This window comes from Bubalus kerabau, chromosome 23, assembly GCF_029407905.1.
Source record: "Bubalus kerabau isolate K-KA32 ecotype Philippines breed swamp buffalo chromosome 23, PCC_UOA_SB_1v2, whole genome shotgun sequence".
In the NCBI taxonomy this organism is placed as follows: domain Eukaryota; kingdom Metazoa; phylum Chordata; class Mammalia; order Artiodactyla; family Bovidae; genus Bubalus; species Bubalus kerabau.
This window is the reverse complement of record NC_073646.1, coordinates 2,538,516-2,556,610: the sequence shown is the minus strand read 5'-3', so window position 1 is coordinate 2,556,610 and position 18,095 is coordinate 2,538,516. Positions and strand designations below refer to the sequence as shown.

The following is an 18,095-nucleotide window of genomic DNA, read 5'->3' as shown; positions in this document are numbered from 1 at the left end:
GGAGACGTAGTCCTGGGCCGCTCTCTGGCCGGAAGGCCGGGCGAGGGCCTGGTCACGTGGGAAGGGCGCAGGGGCAGCCGGGAAGTGTAGTCCGCAGGAATCCGCCATGAACGCGGCGGGAGTGAGGATGGTGGTGACCCGCGCCCGGAGCCGGGGGACTGGGGCCAGCCTGAGGCGGGGTGGGGAGAAGGCCGCGCCGCTCCGGAGCGGAGAGGCGGCTGCAGGTAGCGCCGCGCCCGAGGTGGGGCACAGGAGGAGAGGCGGGGAAGGGAACCTGCAAAGGACTGGAGGCTGGGGTCCCGGTCGCACGTGAGGGCTCCGCGCCGCGAGGGCTGGTACCCAGCAGCCTCGAGCCAGCTCCTGGGCTGCACGTCGGGGGACAGCGGGGCGGGCCGTGAGTTCCCGCCTTGAGCTCGGTTCCCAGCAGACAGGGGCTAAGTTCGTACATTCCCATCTCCTTCGCCTACATCCTGTTCAAGAAAGTCCTCCCAGCCCCACTAGCATGCCCTAGGGTACGCCACTTGCGCCAGGCTGACTGCGAGGCGCACTGGCCCTGTCCTGAGAACTGCTTCCAGCTCAGAGGTCCCAGCCTGATGTTTTCTGCCCCTGCTAGAGGGTTCCTCTGAGAGAAAATGGAAAACGGTTTGCTTTTCCTTACCATTTACATCTGTGCTAGAGACCTACATGTTTCCTTATTGAGGGCTTACTTTGGGACTCAGCGATAAGTGAGGATGACAGGGCCCCTGCCCCTTGTCCTGCCTGGATGTCTGCAGGATTGGCCAGAGGAGGATTCTCACAGACACCCAAAGCCCCCAGGGGTAAGCCCAGACAGACAGGATGACACACTGGGCAAGAAGCATGGCAGGGGCACAGGCACAGTGGGCAGGAGCTTTGATGCCAGGGCAGTTTGGAGTTCTTCACGAGCAAAGAGAAAAACCAATGAAAGATTTCCAACAGGAAGTCACACGACTTAATCCAGATTTTTAGAAAACTCTCTCTGACAGCGTCGAGAGTAGAGCGGGGGCTGCCATGGTGGAGGCCGTCACTAGCGTCCTCATGTGCGGCAGTGGGCGTAGCCAGAGGGCCAGCGCCATAAGGAAGGCTGACCTGGCCCAGAACATGTGCCATAGAGGCCAGTGCACCCCTGGCTATAGCAGGTGTTTGTTGGGTGATTGGTGAACAAACGACACGGGATGAGATGGCAGGTAGGGCAGCGCCCACACCTAGTGGCACTTTTTGCAGAAGAGCGGAAAAGCTACAGCCCCATGAAGCGTCGGCGGAAGGCACGAAGGCTGAGCGTGGCCTACGAGGCCTCAGAAGGTGAGGGAGGCGAGGGGGCCGAGCGTCTCCAGGCACCATCCTGGCAGCCTCAGGACTGGCGGCAGCAGCTGGACAACATCCGGACCATGAGGAGCGCGAAGGACGCGCCCGTGGACCAGCTGGGGGCTGAGCACTGCTTTGACCCCAGCGCATCCCCTAAGGTAGGCAGGGACCCATCTGCCGGTGACCTCTTCTGAACAAGACACTCGCTTCCTCTCAGGCTTCTAGCAGGGACAACTGGCACAGCAGGGGTGTTGGGTAACATTGGCTCAGAGAGGGAGTTCCTTATACTTCACTGGCCCAGAGCCTGGTCCTAAGACCAACCTGATTCCAGTCCCAAGTCTGCTGCCTTGTGACTAGGGCCTCAGTTTGCTTGTCCGTGGAGTGAACTGCAGCATCCTTTGCGAAGCGATCACAATAACAAGCGTAACCGAGCAGTGTCGAGCACTGGCGTCACGCCAGGTGCGGTTCTGTAAGCCTCACAGTGATCTTACAAAGCACCTGCGGTTATTTTCTTCCTAAGTGGAAAAACAGACCTAAGCCAGACACCACACACACCCCCTTGGCCAGGCCCGGGGTGACACGTGGAGATGAGTAAAGGGCTTGGCTGGGGCCTGGCCCATGGTGAGCACCCAGGACCCGCCACCACCCTGGTGCCTGTCCCTGTGCAAGCAGGTGCGGAGGTACCAGGTGCTGCTGTCCCTGATGCTCTCCAGCCAGACCAAGGACCAGGTGACAGCAGGTGCCATGCAGCGGCTACGGGCCCGGGGCCTGACGGTGGACAGCATCCTGCAGACGGACGACAGCACTCTGGGCGCGCTCATCTATCCCGTGGGCTTCTGGAGGGTGAGCCAGCCTGTGGCCAGCAGGCCTGGGGGCGCCACTGGCTTGCAAAGATGTCAAGGAGGCTGAGCAGCTGCGGGGGGTGGGCATCCCTGGCTGTGAGTTTCCCCTGGAGCCCCATCCTGCCCTTGCCTCTCTGACCAGCCCACAGAGGGCTGGGCGGTGGGGCCTCAGTCCAGACCCCAGAGCTCCTTGGCCTTTCCTGTTTGCAGCCCACCCCTTCCTTCCTCCCCCTCCCCGCCCAGCCTCCTGGCCCTTCCCTTCCTCGCTAAGGCTGCCCACCCACTTAGCCCTTTGTTGACTTGGAGCCTCCCTGGAGTGCACGGCCCCTCCCCTCGGGAGCAGCGGCAGGGAGTGCAGGGTGGCGGGTGGGCGGGGCTGTTTCCCCTTGGCACTGGCTTGGGCTGCAGTTTGTCAGATGGGTTTTAAATAGCCCTGTCCACTCAGACCCAGGATGGGAACTGCCCTGCTGGCCTGGAGGCAGGCGAGGGAGCCCCAGTCTCCAGCCTTCCTTCCTGAAGGTCCAGGTGCTGTGGAGCCCAGCTGCTGACATGGCCGGCCCTTCTTAGCCTGCTTGGTCTCCCGTGGAGAGTGATGGGGCAGGGGGACTCAAACCAGACCCCACACACTTGTCCTGGGGCCCAGGCAGGTGGGAGGTAGGCCTGCACTGGGCCTCCCTTGTCCTTCCTGCTGCCCTTGACAAACAGGTGCCTCTGAGTGTGTCCTGGACCGGTGATGGGTAGCTCTGGGCACCTGGGGGTCTTCTCTGTGCTTCATCCTCCCCAGTCAGGAGATACCCCTGATTTCCAGGGCTCACGCCCTGCAATCTTTCAGAGCAAGGTGAAGTACATCAAGCAGACCAGTGCAATCCTGCAGCAGCGTTACGATGGGGACATCCCAGCCTCCGTGGCAGAGCTGGTGGCGCTGCCTGGCGTCGGGCCCAAGATGGCACACTTGGCCATGGCGGTGGCCTGGGGCACAGTGTCAGGCATTGGTGAGTGGAGCGCACGTGAGGCGGGAGTGGCTGGTTCCAGGCTTGCTGGCTGCTGTCGAGGTTCCCCACGTCCCCAGCTCAGGTCTCGTTCACAACTCAGCCCAAAGGGTCAGGAGCAAGGCCGCCCCACCCAGAGACGGGTACTGACTGGAGGAGCTCCTGTTTGCCCAGCACGTGTGGTGGGCTGAGCCCCAGGAGAGGCCCGTGGCCAGCTCGGGACTGTGCCGTGTGAGTGAGAGAGACATCAGACAGCTCCTCACTCGAGGGTAGAAATGCTGACGGGGCATGCAGGGCACCTCTGGAGCCAGCCTGGTCTGGGGAGTCTGGAGGACTTCCTAAGGAGGTGATAAATCATCCAAGAGCTGAGTGGTGAGGTGGGCTGGCCAGGCCAAGAGGAGGAAGTGCGCTCCGGGCAGAAGGAACAGCGTCTGCAGAGCCGTGGGGCAGGGGAGAGGCCAGAGCATGAGGCTCTGGGATGCACATGGACAGACAGGAGATGGGACCCCAGGGGGTGGGGGCGGCCCTTCCTGGAATCCTCTCCTGGGTCCTTGTGGCGCATCCTGGCCTTGGAGGAGCTCCAAGTGGAGACAGACCCCAGCGTTGGGGTGGGATGGCCGCTTCAGATCTTTGCCCAGTGGGTTGGGGCTTCCGAGGCCTCACGGCACAGGCCTAGTCAGCCTGGGAACCAGGCCTTGACCCATAACCCGTCGTGTGCCTCCACCCTGGTGCTTCTCAGGGGCTTGTGCAGAGGAGCCAAGAGAGGCGATCGGGAATGCCCCAGGGCTCCTGTGGCTGGTGCAGCCTGCCCCTGGGCTGGGAACCCCTTCCTTGCACTGCCCATGGGAGGAAGAGGGCTACGCCCCCCCACACCCCACCCCAGGCAGGAGCTCAGAAGCCCTGAGTACGGGAGCCCAGAAGCCCTGAGTACAGGAGCCCAGCCAGGGCAGAGCCCCCCACCCCCACTGGGCTCCCGCGGCTGGCAGCCGCTCAGCAGACACTCGAGCTTCTCCTGGCGGCTGTCCTCGGCTACCCGTGTCCAGGAGCGGGCGGGCGGGTCTGTGGGGGAGGGCCCACCCTCAGCTGGACCGGCAGAGTGTGAGAACTGTGTGGTTCGCGGTTGTCTGTGGACCCGGCCAGCTCCAGGGCGACCCTGGCTGGGGCGGTGCACCCTCCTAACCAGGTGACCCTGGGCGAGGCACTTGGCCTCTCTGAACTGGGCTACAAAGTGGGGGAATCATTTGCTCCCGTTAGTGGCCCAGAGGTGCAGAGCCCTCTTGGACCAGCCCCGCAGGGGGCTCACAGTGCGGTGCAGCCCTGGGTAACTTAAGGGAGTGGTTACCTCCATGTTACAGAGAAAGCAGCTGAGCCTTGGTGACCCCAGGGTGTGACTTCTCCATTTACCTGCTCTCCCTGAGCCCCCGGGATGCCTGTCACAGCTGTTGGGGGAGGGCTGAGCCTTTTTCCAGGCAGCTAGCAGCAGAGAGTACGCCTGCCTGGCAAATCCCATGAACAGAGGAGCCTGGTAGACTGCAGTCCATGGGGTCGCTAGGAGTCGGACACGACTGAGCGACTTCACTTTCACTTTTCACTTTCATGCATTGGAGAAGGAAATGGCAACCCACTCCAGTGTTCTTGCCTGGAGAATCCCAGGGACAGCAGAGCCTGGTGGGCTGCCGTCTCTGGGGTCGCACAGAGTCGGACACAACTGAAGCGACTTAGCAGCAGCAGCAGCAGAGTACTCTTGCCTGGCAAATCCCATGGACGGAGGAGCCTGGTAGGCTGCAGTCCATGGGGTCGCTAGGAGTCAGACACAACTGAGCGACTTCACTTTCACTTTTCACTTTCATGCATTGGAGAAGGCAATGGCAACCCACTCCAGTGTTCTTGCCTGGAGAATCCCAGGGACAGGGGAGCCTGGTGGGCTGCCGTCTCTGGGGTCACACAGAGTTGGACACGACTGACGCGACTTAGCAGCAGCAGCAGCAGCAGAAAAGTGAGCTGCTGCAGGAACACACTTTCTTGCTTTCTCTTGGGCAGACACGACGTGGGGAGGAGGCCCCACTGAACAGGTGTTCCAGCCCAGCCGCCGTGGCCGGTCAGGGGAGCAGGGGCTGCGGCCAGGTGGACGGCAGCTGCAGCTGTCCTGGCCGCGCTCGCCGCTCCATCCCTGACGGTGCAGTGGCAGGTGCTGTCTCTGCGGGCCTAGTTGCTGCCATCCAGCCTGGCACCCACGGCCAGTGCCAGGAGGCACTGCTGCCTGCACCCCGTGTAGAAGGCCAACACTTCTGGGTCGGGCTCCAGCCCCTGCCCAGCCACAGGCCCAGGCGACCCTCTGTCAGGCCTGTGCAGTTCTGGGCTCTCCTCAGAAGCTGGGGGGGTCAGGGGAGGGGCCACGGGGACCCCCCACCCACCCACATTGGGAGCCACGAGCAGGGATGGGCAGTCTGGCCCAGTAAGCCTGCCGAGTGCTCACCCTGCCCCGTTTCCAAGCAGCAGTGGACACACATGTGCACAGAATCGCCAACCGACTCAGGTGGACCAAGAAGGCAACCAAGTCCCCAGAGGAAACCCGAAGGGCTCTGGAGGAGTGGCTGCCCAGGTGTGCCCACCACCATGGTGAGGTGGGGCGGGCTCCCTCAGGTGGGCTCCCTCCCTCCCTCCGCACTGATGACTCCCACCCCCACAGGGAACTGTGGAGCGAAATCAACGGCCTGCTGGTGGGCTTCGGCCAGCAGACTTGCCTGCCTGTCCACCCACGCTGCCAGGCCTGCCTCAACCGGGCCCTGTGCCCAGCTGCACGGGGACTCTGAGGGCCTGGGGCCTCTGCCCGGCGCCACTCTGGCCACTGTCTGTCTGTGCCTTTGCTGGGGAGCTGTAGCCTGTTTATAATAAAGCTTGGGGGTTGTTTGTAGTTAGGGTCTGGCTGAGTTGTACCGGGGCGGGGGCAAGGGGCAGGCTGGAAAGCACACGCGTGAGCTGTGTGCACACCCATGCTTACATGTGTCTGGAACAGGGCGGCCTGGGAGGCTGGGATGGGGATGTGACAATCTGGGCTGCGTGCTGGGGCGGGGGCGGGGGCCGTGGGAGCCAGCTGCAGCCAGCTGTCTGGAAGCCCTCAGGGGACGCCGGCTGCCTCCCTCAGCAGCTGGCTGGGGACCTGGGAACACGCCCCCTCCTGAACTTGTGCCCCCCAAGAGCCCGGCCCCCGCCTCAAGGCCCTGCCCCCAGTATTTACACAGCCACCTGGCCTCATCCTGGGATGCCAGCAGGTCCAGGCAGGCCAACACAGCGCAGAGGCCTGACCTGCATGCTCCTGCAGGGGGCCGGGGCCCAGTCTGGGGACAGGAGGGCAGGGCTCCGAGGCACAGGGGTCCCCAGTGCACTGGGAGGGGCCAGGCAGATGTATCTGGGGAGCGAAGGCTTAGGAAGGGGGCTGTGTGCCTCAGCTGGGTCTTGGGGCACTGTGGGCTGCCGCCTCCCTGCCTGGAACATGGCCCCCCCAGCCTCCGACATGCAGGCTCAGGAAGGACAGACAGCCAGAGTCCAAGGAAGGCCTGTTTATTCTGAGGGCGCGCATGCGCTATGGCTTGTAGGGCAGACAGCGATGTCGGTCGGTGGGTCGGGATCTGGGCAGAGGGAAGGCAGATGGGGCTTCCTCCAGGGAGGCTCCTGGCAGGGGCCGAGCCCGGAGCCTGAGATACTTCCTGGGGGCTGCCCTGCAGGCATGAGGGGCCTGTCCAGAGGTGCCCTCCTCAGGGGCACGGGGCCTCCATCCTCAGACCGCCCACCCCAGGAAAGGGCAGAGGGCAGCTCCCACGGCCCCTGCCCTGAAGCCTGCGAGCCCCCAGCCTTGTCCCTGGGACTCCCACTTGGGATGGCTGCTGCTGAGAGGGTAGGGGGAAATGGTGTGCAGAGAAAGGTTTGTTTTATTGCAAGTATTTAGAGAGCATGTCCTGAGGGGGTGGGGGCGGGGCTCTGCTATTAAGTGGAAACATATGTGGAGCTAGAGATCTTTCTGGAAAAAAGCAAAAACAAATTCCTGTAAGTCAGCAGGCCCAGGCAGTCAGCACGGCGGCCAGCCTGCGGGTCACCACCGCCCCTCCCCCCGGCCCTCGCCTTCCCCCTTTCTCCCCCTGCCCCTCACTGTCTCTCTGGGTCTCTCACATCTCAGGAGCTCCCTCTGCCCATCTTGTGGCCACACTCCCCTAACACCCCACAGGTGGTGGTGGGACCACCCCAGCTTAGGGGGGAAGGATGCCCCCTCCAGTCCACCAGGACATGGGGAGCTCTGGGCAGTCCAAAGGGCAAGGCCCAGGCCTGTGGGGAGGAGCCGGCGGGGAGCAGGCAGGGGGCTCAGAAGTTGCTGAAGATCTCACGCTTCCGGTTCCAGTCCATCTGTGGTGCCCGCTTGTTGACCCTGGTGGCTCTCGCCTTCTCCTTGGCCTCAGCTGCTGTGGGGCTCAGGTGAAGGCCGCTCTCCTGAAAAGGGTCTCGCTTCCACGTGCTGCCATCCTAGGGGCGGACATGGTGGGTGGGTGTCCAGTGAGCCCTGGGCCCCAGCCCCCAGGCAGGTGGCCCTTCCCAGGGAGCTTGCGCCAGAGGCCACCTGGCAGCAGGACCAGGGGGGCTTCCTAGAGGTGGCGGCCTCACGGCTCAGGCTGACAGCTCCACAGATGCCCGCCCCCAAGGCCTCAAGCCCCCCAGCATGTGAGCAGCAGTACTGGAGGTGGAGGGGCACCCACTACCTCAGTGTCCTTGTCTAAGCCGGGCAGGTCACTTCGGGACGAGCACACGGAGCCACCATTGAGCTGGGAAACCAAGGGTAAGGTGTGGCTTCAGGGGCCCGCCCAGGAGACTCTGTGCACACATACGTGCACACATGGACACACATGTGTGCGGACACACATGTGTGCACACACACGTGCACACACCAGAGCTGCATTTACTCCTGCATCTGGCAATGGCACTGAGCCTCTACTGCAACCTGGAAGTGCCCAAGTGCCCTGTGGGGTGGGGTGCGGCTGGGCTCGGACCGGACCCAAGGGGCCTTAAAGCTGGGAGTAACAGGGCCAGGCTCAGTGTCACGACTGCGTGACACCAGGACCGAGGTCTCAGGAGGGGCTCCCAGAGGTGCCCCTGTGGTCCCCGAGCCCACTCTGTCTGCTCCCACCCTCTCACCTGGGCCGAGCTGGTCCCGTTGGTGACCGGCGATGGCAGTGGACCTGTGGGGACAGTGTGTAACTGACCACTCAGCCCCCGATGCTTCCCTCCAGCCCTGGGCCCCAGGGCAGCCACCCACCTTCCACATGCTCCTCGGTGGGTGTGACCTGCAGCCGCTTGAAGTGTTCATCCGTCTCGGGGTCCACCACCAGCAGCTGGGCCTCATCCTCCCGCGCCTTGATGCTGGCGACCACCTCCGCATGGCGCAACCCCTCCACATTCTGCCCGTTCACCTGCCGCCAGCACAGGCTCAGTGCTGCCTGGGGGAAGGTCCCCACCAGCCCCCCAAGCCACCCAGCCAGGTGTGGCATCAAATATTCATCAGTGTCATCACCAGCCGCAGCAGCAAGAGGAGCACCAGCTCAGGTTCCCAGAATCTCCCTCCTGCAGAGGACCCGGTGCCCAGACACACAGACGTGGATAGATACACATGGACACACCTACAGGCACACAGGTGCAGACACACAGATAGATATACGCGGACACATACAGGCGCACACACACACATACAGACACACCTACAGGCATGCAAGTGCACACACACATGGACACATACAGGCACACAGGAGCGCGCACACAGATAAGACACAGGCACGCAGGTGCAGACACACACACACATACACGCGGACACATACAGGCACACACGCACAGACACAGACACACCTACAGGCATGCAAGTGCAGACACACACACAGATACGTACACATGGACACACAGGCCTGCAGGCGCACACACACAAATAGATACACACGGACACACCTACAGGCACGCAGGTGCAGACACACACACACAGACACGCTTACAGGCACGCAGGTGCAGACACACAGATACACATGGACACAGGCGTGCGTGCACACACACGGACACGCCTACAGGCACACAGGTGCAGACACAGATACAGACACACCTACAGGGATGCAGGTGCAGACAGATAAACAGGGACACATACAGGCGCACAGACATGCGCGCGCACACACACACAGACACGGACACACCTACAGGCACGCAGGTGCAGACACACAGATACACACAGACACGCCTACAGGCACGCAGGTGCAGATAGGTAGATACACATGGACACACCTACAGGCACGCAGGTGCAGACACACACACAGATACGTACACATGGACACACAGGCCTGCAGGCGCACACACACAAATAGATACACACGGACACACCTACAGGCATGCAGGTGCAGACACACACACACACACGCCTACAGGCACGCAGATGCAGACACAGATACGCATGGACACAGGTGTGCATGCACACACACAGACACGCCTACAGGCACACAGGTGCAGACACAGATACACACAGACACACCTACAGGGATGCAGGTGCAGACACACACAGATAGATACACATGGACACACAGCACGCAGGCACAGACACATACACACATGGACACGGATACACAGACACGTAGGCGTACACACACACACACGGAAGTACTCAGGCACAGACACACAGAGGCACGCACAGCAGGACACAGGTGCAGCTGTGTACACGCGGGACAGCCCGCTCCCCGCAGCCCCAGTGGTGGGTACCTCTATGAGTCGGTCCTGGGCACGGAGGCCAGAGTGGGCGGCGGGGGAGCCGGGGTCCACCGAGCGGATGTACTGTCCGGGCCGGGACTTGTCACTGTGCAGGTTAAACCCGTAGCCCTGGGGACCCTTCCGTAGGTGGCAGAGCCTTGGGCGCAGCTCCCTCAGGGGCCCGTTGGCATCCTGCAGGCGTCAGGGACACCTGGTGAGGTTCCAGCTCTGACCTCCTCCCACCTGAGAGATGCTGACCCCCGAGGCCTCCAGCCCACACCCACCCCACGCCTCGCTGGGTGCCAAGGCAGCACTCGGCCTCATACCCCCACCTGACCACAGCCCCGCGTCTCAGAGACCCATTCTGGGGCGTGAGGGGGGCTTAGGCCACCAGCGATGATCCAACTTTGGGATCCTGAACAAAGGCTTAGTTTCCAAACCCCCAGTGGACCTGTGATGGGATCAAAGGCCTTACGGCGGGGTTGGGAGAATTCACTGGGTCGAGGCTAGGGCTGGGCGCAGACCCGAGCCAAGGAGGGAGCAGGCGAGGTGAGCTGCCCCGCGTCTCTGCTCCAGGAGGGCAGCCCCGCCTGTTGTTTACACCCGCACCCCAAGTGTGGGTCTGCTGGTGTAGGGCTCCAGCTTTGTTTACACTCCCACAGGTCTCCCTGGGGCTGGTGGCAGCGGCTGCAGCTGTGTTTGCCTTCACATACCAGGGCAGCTGGAGCAGCCCCCCACCCCCACACGCTGGAGCCCAGTGGGCGAGCAGGGGGCCTGCCTCCCACCTGCCCCTTCGGCCCCGGGGGCTCCTGGTGCCCTGAGGGTGCCCACCCACACCCCAGGGCCCTGCCTCCATTTACCTCTGGCATCCTGCAGTAGGGCTCTGGGCCAGGGGGTGCAGGGGGCCGTGCAGGCAGGGGCCACACCCCAGGACCCCCACCCCGCCGGGGCCTGAGGCAGTGATCAGCACTGAGTGGCCAGCGGCCGCGACGCTCAGTCTAACATGGCGGTGGCCGGAGGGAGCAGGCGGCCAGCAGCTCAGGTTTCCCCAGCACTTGGGGCTCAAGTGTGCATGCAGGTGAGACTCTGCGGGGCGGGGGTGCTCACCGGGGCCTGGCCTTCCACCTCCCTGTGTGTGGCCAGGGACACTGGGCCAGGTGGGGGGCCATACCTGGGAGAGCTAGCCTCCAGGCCTCCAAGCTCACCCCAAACCCCCCAAATCTGACTGTGGCCACCCTGCTGTGGAACCAAGAGTGCCCTTCCTTACAGGATGGTACCTTGCTCCAGCATCTGGGCCTTCCTACCAGTGGGGAACACCTTCTGGTCCAGCCTGAGCCCCTCCTCCAGGCGCCCATCCCTGATCCCCAAAGCATCCCTGATCCCCAAAGACCCCCGGGGACCCCTGCTGCAGGCCACCATCTGCCCCAGAAATTCCAGGGGTTGGGGCTGCTGCTCCTCCGTCCTCCAGGGGATCGGCCGGGCAGACACCCGGGTTCTCCAGGACCCCACAGACTGGGCCCTCTCCAAACACACCTGCAAGCACAGGTGTGTGGCTCTGAGGCGACTCTCAGGCTCGGGCTGTCAGACCACAGGTTCCGAGGCTGGCCAGGGCTGTGCGGGACCCTGGACGTGTGACATGACCACACCTGGTAGGTGGACGTGGGCCCAGATGGCCGAGGCGCCTCACATGGTCACAGAGACCAGACATCCAAACACAGGCGCGCAAACAGGCTCCACAGACCCCTGCGGTGACCCGTGGTGTGAGAGACAGCCCTCCCCGGGGGCTCTTCCCACGCCCTCCACGCTGGTTCCAGGCCGAGGTCTCTCAAGGCCCCCAAACAGGAAGCAGGACTAGGGGGCATCCGGGGCCATGAGACCAGACTGAATGCAGTCATTTCCGGTTCGAGACCACACTGGCCATCTCCCTGCCTAGACCCAGGACAGCCATCTCCCGCCACTAACATCTGGCCCACATCCCTCCGCGTTAGGATCAGGGTCCAAGGAGCACCAGACTCGGCACTGGACCCTCGGGCTGGGGGCTGCAGTGGCCAAAGAATGAGGCCGGTGGCCTGGGGACCCAGAGGGAGGCCCTGGGGGAGGCCCAGTGCAGCAGGCCGGGAGGGGGTGCAGGCTGGCCCAGCGCATTGCTCGCATTCCTCGCTCCAGCCTGGCTCAGAGCTCTTCCTGCCGCCTCCCAGCTGGGCCCTTGGGCTTCCAAGTCCCAGTCCCAAACAGACTGCCCCTGAGCTGGACAAGCGCTCGACTCCCAGCCCTGCCTGTGACCAGTCCAAGAGGCTGGCATGGGGGTAACTCTTGGAGCCAGGCTCTACACCCCCCCATATGGTGACTCACCAGCCCAGGCAGAGAAAGGCCCCCATTGTTGCTCAGGGTCCAGCCTGCTCACACCAGGGTGCCCAGGGTCCCCTCTGCCAAGCCTGGGTGCCAGAGACTTGAGCTGGGTGCTGGTGACCTCACTGCCCACCCTGCCCCCAACCCGCCTGACCTGCACAAGCCCCCGAGACGGGCTCTGTGGAGGGGCTCCCGGGGCCGGGGCTGATGGCACGGCATTCCCAGAGCGGGCCATGGGAGTCAGGACAGAAGCGTCGGGCAGGGCGTCCAGCTGGAGTGGCCTGAGCTCTCGGGCCAGCGCGGCCTGCCACCCCATTTATCCACCTCCCACTGTGGCCCAGGCTCCCCAGGGACGGGTGGGGACACGGGGCTGAGTCACTTTGGGGAACAGGGTGGTGACTGAGTCCCCCTCCCTTGCTCAGGCTCCAGCCCGGCGCCCCCTACCAGCCAGGCTTCCGTCCCAAGAAAGGAAGGAAGGAAACTGCTGGGAGGCCCTGCCCTGCTCCCAGGACCCAGGGTTGGGGAGGCCAGGAGGCCAAGGAGGGTACCCTGGCCGCCGAACAAGAGGCAGTCCTGCTGCAGCTTGGGGTGGAGGGCAGGGAACAGGAACCAGAGGCCCCCCAAAGCCTGCCTGTAAGCCCTACACGCGCTGCAGGACCCTGTCGCTTTACTCCCCCAAAGGCCTCCAGAACTGGGTGTGAGGGGAGGTGCGCCTGGGGCCTGTCACACTCCCACGGCTGGCACCGCCCGCTGCCCCATCTCTGATGGTGGTGGCCCCATCACCGCCATCGGGATCAGCTGCGGTGCAGCTGCAGCCACCCCAGCACAGCCCGAAGCAGGGCTGAGTCACCACTGACACCTGACAGCCCCCGCAGGGAGGGCCCGCCACACCAGCGCCACCCCCCCAAACCTCCCGCACCCGTGCCCAGGACGGGAGCAAACTGAGGCTGCGAGAGCCAGAGGGGCCCTCCCTCCCACAGGGCAAACCACCATCTTGGTCCTGCAAGCCGCGTCATCCATCTCTCCCCAGTTCTCCGATCCCACTGCCATCGGGGCCCCTCCAGGACAGCCCTGTATACGAGCATTGTCCAGGCAGGCTCCCTGACGGCCCACGGGGGCAGAAGCTAAGCCTGGTTTGTGGAGGTCGAAGAGCCCCCGCCCCTCCTTCCCGTGCTCTGAACTCAGCCAATTAAATCACAGCTCGCTGGTAGGTGGAAACCGAGAGACCCTGTCCTCAGGGACTCCCGTGACCTGGAGCCCCATCCCCAGGCCAGCCCCCACCATGGAGGGACCTGCCAGATGGGCCCCACTTTGTTCCTCTAAAAATACACCCAGCGGAAGACCCCTCCTAGGGCTTCCTGCAGCCCCCAGAGCCTGAAATAGTGGAGGGGGAAGGTCCCACCCAAGGACAAGGTGCCTCCCCATCCTCCAGATAAGACCCGAGGGCAGCTTTTTCCACAGGAAGGTGAACTCAGCCATTTGTGTCTAAGTCAATGGACAAACGCCCAGGGCGCTTCCTCCTGGGGGTGAGGTGCCCTGGGAAGGAGGGAGGCTCCAGCTCTTAGGTGGGGGGGAGCTCAGCCAGCATGCTGTCCCAGGGCTCCCGTGAAACCACAAACCTAACCCTTAAACCCCTACTGTGGCCTTCAATGGCCCCGGGGCAAAGTCCAGATTACAGGACTTGGCACTGTGGCCCTAACCAACCCTCAGCCTGCCCTCGAGCCACAGAAAACAAAAAGGGTGGCAGGGGTTCATGCCCACGACTGTGCCCAGGCTCCCCCCTCCCCCCCACTGGGAATGCCCTTGGGGGGAAGCCCGAAGCCCCCCGGCACCCAGGTCACAGGCCCAGCAGCTTGCCAGGGAGACAGCCAGGCAACGGCAGGTGTCAGGGCCCCCTGGACACCCAGAAACTGCCCTAGGCCAGTGGTTCTCAAAGTGGGGTCTGGGGAACCCTTTGGCTTAAATCCTCCTTTAAGAGTTTTTTTTTTTTTCTTTTAAAAACAAAAGGAAGTAGCAGGACATGAAGGAGAGCTCTATGTGCTGCCCCAACAGGGCCACCCCCGCCAGGCCTGGCTACCCAGCGAGAGGCAGAACTGGGCTGCCCCCACATCACCTCCCAGCTCCTTCCCAGCTGACTTTTCTGATCCGAAGCGGGCAGCGAGCAGGGGCAGGTGGCCCAGCCCCACAGACCACCACCGAGCTGAGGACCCCGCCTGGAGAGTCTTCTCAGCCCTACAGAGGAGGGCCAGCCCCCTCCACAGCCATCATAGCACAAGCAGGCTCCTCATATGGACGGAGAGAGAGACAGACACCCCACACAGGCACAGAACTGAGCATGCTCAGTCCTGGGACATCCCAGCAGTCCCTCCCCAGGTCCCTCAGCCCCCAGGCCAGGGAGGGGGCGGCTCGTCAAAGTGACCTGTCCTTCCTGGGACAGCAGCTCTGATGAGCAGCCCAGGGGAGAGGGCCTGGACGGGGATGGGGACCAAGGCCAGGCTGCTGGACCACAAGGGCTGAGAGCACGGGCTGAGGGCAGAAAGGGTGGCTTCAAGTAGCCAAGCAGGTTGTCAGCAGGGGCGGAGAAGGGGCCCGGAGGGCAGCGGAGGACGAGACGGTGGTGTGGATGCAGCCAGGGTGGTCGCTGTGAGCAGAGCCCGCCGTACCTCCTGGGCGGCCTCGGAGCTGAGGCTGCCCGTTCGCGCCCAGTCTGGCTTCGGCTCCCAGGGGTCGTGGGCCGGTGGCAGCCCTCGCCGGGCCATCTCCTCGGTGCAGGTCAGCTGCCGCCGGCGGAGCTCCTCGTCCGTCTCCTTGTCCACCACCAGCAGGCGCGTCTGCCCCTCCACGGCCTTGATCCTCTGCACCACCTGGGGTAGGCGGGTGTGGGACCGGGTCACAGCCGGCACTGCAGGCAGCACAAGGGCAGCGGCCCCACCCCAGGCTGGCCCAGGGCGGCAGTCAGGCCATGAGCCCAGGCAGCGGTGGGCGGCTGGACCGAGAGGCCCGCTGGCCCCACCCCCCACCCCCAGCTCCAGCCGTTGCCTCCCTCTTCTCCCGGGGCTGCAGGCACCAGGGCCCAGGCTGCAAGGGCCCAGGAAGTGACGACCGTGTTCAGCTGGGCTTCAGGTTTTCAGTCTGCGGGTGTGTGCATGTGTATGGCCTGCGGCCTGCAGCCTTCTAATTCAAGGTGTCTCTAGGTCTGGGTTTGAAAGGGAGAAGTGACTTCCTGGGTCCCAGGCTCGGGGTCTCTGTGCCTATCTCTGTCTTCCGAGGAGTGGAACACGGTCTAAACTTCTGCCTCTAGGCCTTCTGTTCTCTTCCAGACCACAACCTTGAACCTGTTCCTGCTAGACCTGCAGGGAGACCACCTGGGGTCCTGTGGCAAGGCGCCTACTCAGGTGCACACCCACAACCCAGAAAGCGGGATTCAGAGGCTGTAGGCAGATGTGGGCAGGGGTAGGTGTGGTTACACAGTGTCTGTGATGTGTCTAGAGCATGTGCAAGGCCATACCTGCCAGTGTGTGCCTGCAGGAGGGCAGTGCCCACTGGGCATTGGTGTAGGGAGGGCAACACCCAACCCCTTCCCAAGGCCTCGGGAAGGACCGGTGGGGCCCAGTAGATGCTATCAAAAGAGGAGGGTCTGAACCAGGCCCGTCTTTGCCCCAGCCCTCCTTTACACCTGTCTCTCCCCATCACCCCCAGAGTCACAGGAACCCTGGACCCTGATGCTTCCTGACTGTGGGACACGGACGAGTCACCCAGTATCTCCAAGCATCAGTTTTCTCATCTGTAAAATGGGAACCGGAACTGTACCTTCCCCCTGCCGAGACAGTAGTAAGGTCTCACAGGGTCCTGTGTGTGAGGCTCCTAGAGACAAGCACCCCGGGAGGCCTGGGACACGCTCTTGGGGCAAAGGTGGCGACAACGATTAAACAGAGGCGGGGCCCTCCCCATGGCCTGTCTGTCTAAGCTCTCGGCCCTGACCCTCACCCTCCTTCAGCACACAGTCCATCCAGCTGACACTCTGAGTAAACGACAGAAGGACAGCTGACAGGGGGAAACACAAAACCTCCAAGGATATAAGCAAAGGGCAGCCCCCAGCCCAACCAAGAGCCAGTTTATGACTCTCAAGGCCCAGGGCTGGTCCTACAAAAGGTGGGGTGAGGGACACAGAAGACCCTAAGTAGAAGCGGTAGAAGACTGGTCTCGAGCCATGTGAGTCCCTGGTCAGTGGGAGATGGACACCCCCTGGGGGTTAGAACCTACAGAGAACCTCCTTCTGGCCTTTATCTTCCACTGCAAGAGGCAGGGGGCTGCGACCTGTGATTCCAGCCAGGCCGCCCAGCAGCCTCTGAGGACAGGAATGTTACCACAGCTCCCACAGCAGCAACTCCCACCAGGATCCAGACACCCTGGGCCAGGACACACACTAGTACACCAGGCTGCAGACACACACAGAAGGATACACACAACCCGGCCGGCAGACACACAGCCAGGACACACATACACGCAGCCACACACACACAACCCAGTTCACACACCTCCAGGTAGGCAGACCTGTACACACACACATCTAGGGGTGCAAACCTATATACTCACATGCACACAGTCCAGCACACACACTCACTCAACTGATGCACACACACACAGGTGTGCCCTCGAGGTGAAATCCATGGCAGGTGCACTCGAGGGCCCTGCACATTCACACACGCACATATATACACGCTGGTAGAAAAGCACCGGGGTCCCCAGGCTCACGGAGACCCCCGAGGTGCCAGCTCCTCCACACACTGCCCTGCGCCGGAACAAGACCAAGAGCGAAGAGCGAGGGCTGAGACCCGGAGGAGCCGCAGTGCGGGCCCCTCCCTTGCCAGGATCCACCCCCCTCGGTGCAGGACCGACCCGGGTGGAGGAGGCGCGGAAGGAGGCCGGCTACCACGGCCTCGGGGGCCACGTCCCCCACCTCTCCACGGGAGCCCACAGAGGCCCTTGTGCGATCCCCTCCTGCCTCGGAGAAGGGACGGAGGCCTGGGCGCAGGCAGCGCCGAGCCCGGTGGTTACCGGCGCGCGGGGCAGGGACGCGCGCTGGGGCTGCGGGGTTGGGGGCGCGCGGCGGGTCTGCGGGCCGGCGGGCCGGTGGCGGAGCGCAGACACCCACCTGGTGGTGCGTCTCGCCCTCCACGTTGACGCCGTTGACCTCGACCAGCCGGTCTCCGGCGCGCAGGGCGGCCGCCTCGGCCGGGGAACCGGGCTCCACGCGCCGGATGAACTGCCCGCGGCGGCCCTTCTCCCCGTGCAGGTGGAAGCCGTAGCCGTGCTCGCCGCGCACCAGGCGGCACAAGCGCGGCCGCAGCGGCTCCGGTGCGGCCATGGCGCCCGCTGCCCACCGGCCGGCCAAGGGCTGGCCACGGCGCTCACGCCCGTCGCAGGGCGGGCAGGGGCGCGGGGGCGGCGCGGAGGCGGCGGCGTCGCTGAGGACCCGGTGGCGGCCTCGGAGGCTCCAGCTCGGCTCGGCTCCCGTCGCCTCCGGTTCGGGCTCGGGCTCTGGCTGCGGCACCGCCCCCGCGCCCGCCCCTTCTCCGCCCCCTCCGCCCGGCCGCCCCCGCCCCGGGTCCAAGCTACCCTGGCCATTCCCCTGCCTCGGGCCCCGCCAGCCCAGGGAGTCCGGGAGGGAGACTGCAGGGCCAGGGCACCCCCCGAATCACCACGACCCCTATGTCTAGCCCCCATTCTGGGCAGCCTCCTTAGCGCCAGTGCCTTTGCTTCCTATGCCAGTAACACTGGGTAAGTGCTGAGTTGCTTCAGTCGTGCCCAACTCTTTGCGACCCCGTGG

General features: G+C 63.8%; 2 protein-coding genes across 9 annotated transcripts; one reads left to right on the top strand and one right to left on the bottom strand.

Moving 5' to 3' along the window:
* The first annotated feature begins 57 nt into the window (after positions 1 to 57).
* NTHL1 (nth like DNA glycosylase 1) lies at positions 58 to 6,068 on the top strand. Of its 6 annotated transcripts, none has more exons than XM_055562330.1 (6): positions 58 to 224; positions 1,243 to 1,481; positions 2,037 to 2,166; positions 2,974 to 3,157; positions 5,651 to 5,756; positions 5,844 to 6,068. In XM_055562330.1, the coding sequence occupies exons 1-6, from the start codon at positions 107 to 109 to the stop codon at positions 6,033 to 6,035; spliced, it is 969 nt and encodes a 322-aa protein (XP_055418305.1). In that variant the 5' UTR covers positions 58 to 106; the 3' UTR covers positions 6,036 to 6,068. The 6 variants fall into 6 exon arrangements, with proteins under 6 accessions (XP_055418305.1, XP_055418310.1, XP_055418306.1 ...); XM_055562331.1 differs by having other exon boundaries at positions 60 to 224; positions 2,998 to 3,157; XM_055562332.1 differs by having other exon boundaries at positions 60 to 224; positions 1,996 to 2,166.
* A 322-nt stretch (positions 6,069 to 6,390) lies between these two features.
* Positions 6,391 to 17,795, bottom strand: NHERF2 (NHERF family PDZ scaffold protein 2). 3 transcript variants are annotated; one of them, XM_055562327.1, is made up of 7 exons: positions 17,421 to 17,795; positions 14,929 to 15,129; positions 9,929 to 10,108; positions 8,457 to 8,610; positions 8,336 to 8,379; positions 7,903 to 7,965; positions 6,397 to 7,669 (listed from the first exon to the last, which is right to left on the bottom strand). In XM_055562327.1, exons 1-7 carry the CDS (start codon positions 17,631 to 17,633, stop codon positions 7,511 to 7,513), a joined length of 1,014 nt encoding a protein of 337 aa, XP_055418302.1. In that variant the 5' UTR covers positions 17,634 to 17,795; the 3' UTR covers positions 6,397 to 7,510. The 3 variants fall into 3 exon arrangements, with proteins under 3 accessions (XP_055418304.1, XP_055418303.1, XP_055418302.1); XM_055562329.1 differs by lacking the exons at positions 14,929 to 15,129; positions 17,421 to 17,795 and adding an exon at positions 12,420 to 14,042 and having other exon boundaries at positions 6,391 to 7,669; XM_055562328.1 differs by lacking the exon at positions 7,903 to 7,965 and having other exon boundaries at positions 6,393 to 7,669.
* Between the last annotated feature and the right edge of the window lie 300 nt (positions 17,796 to 18,095).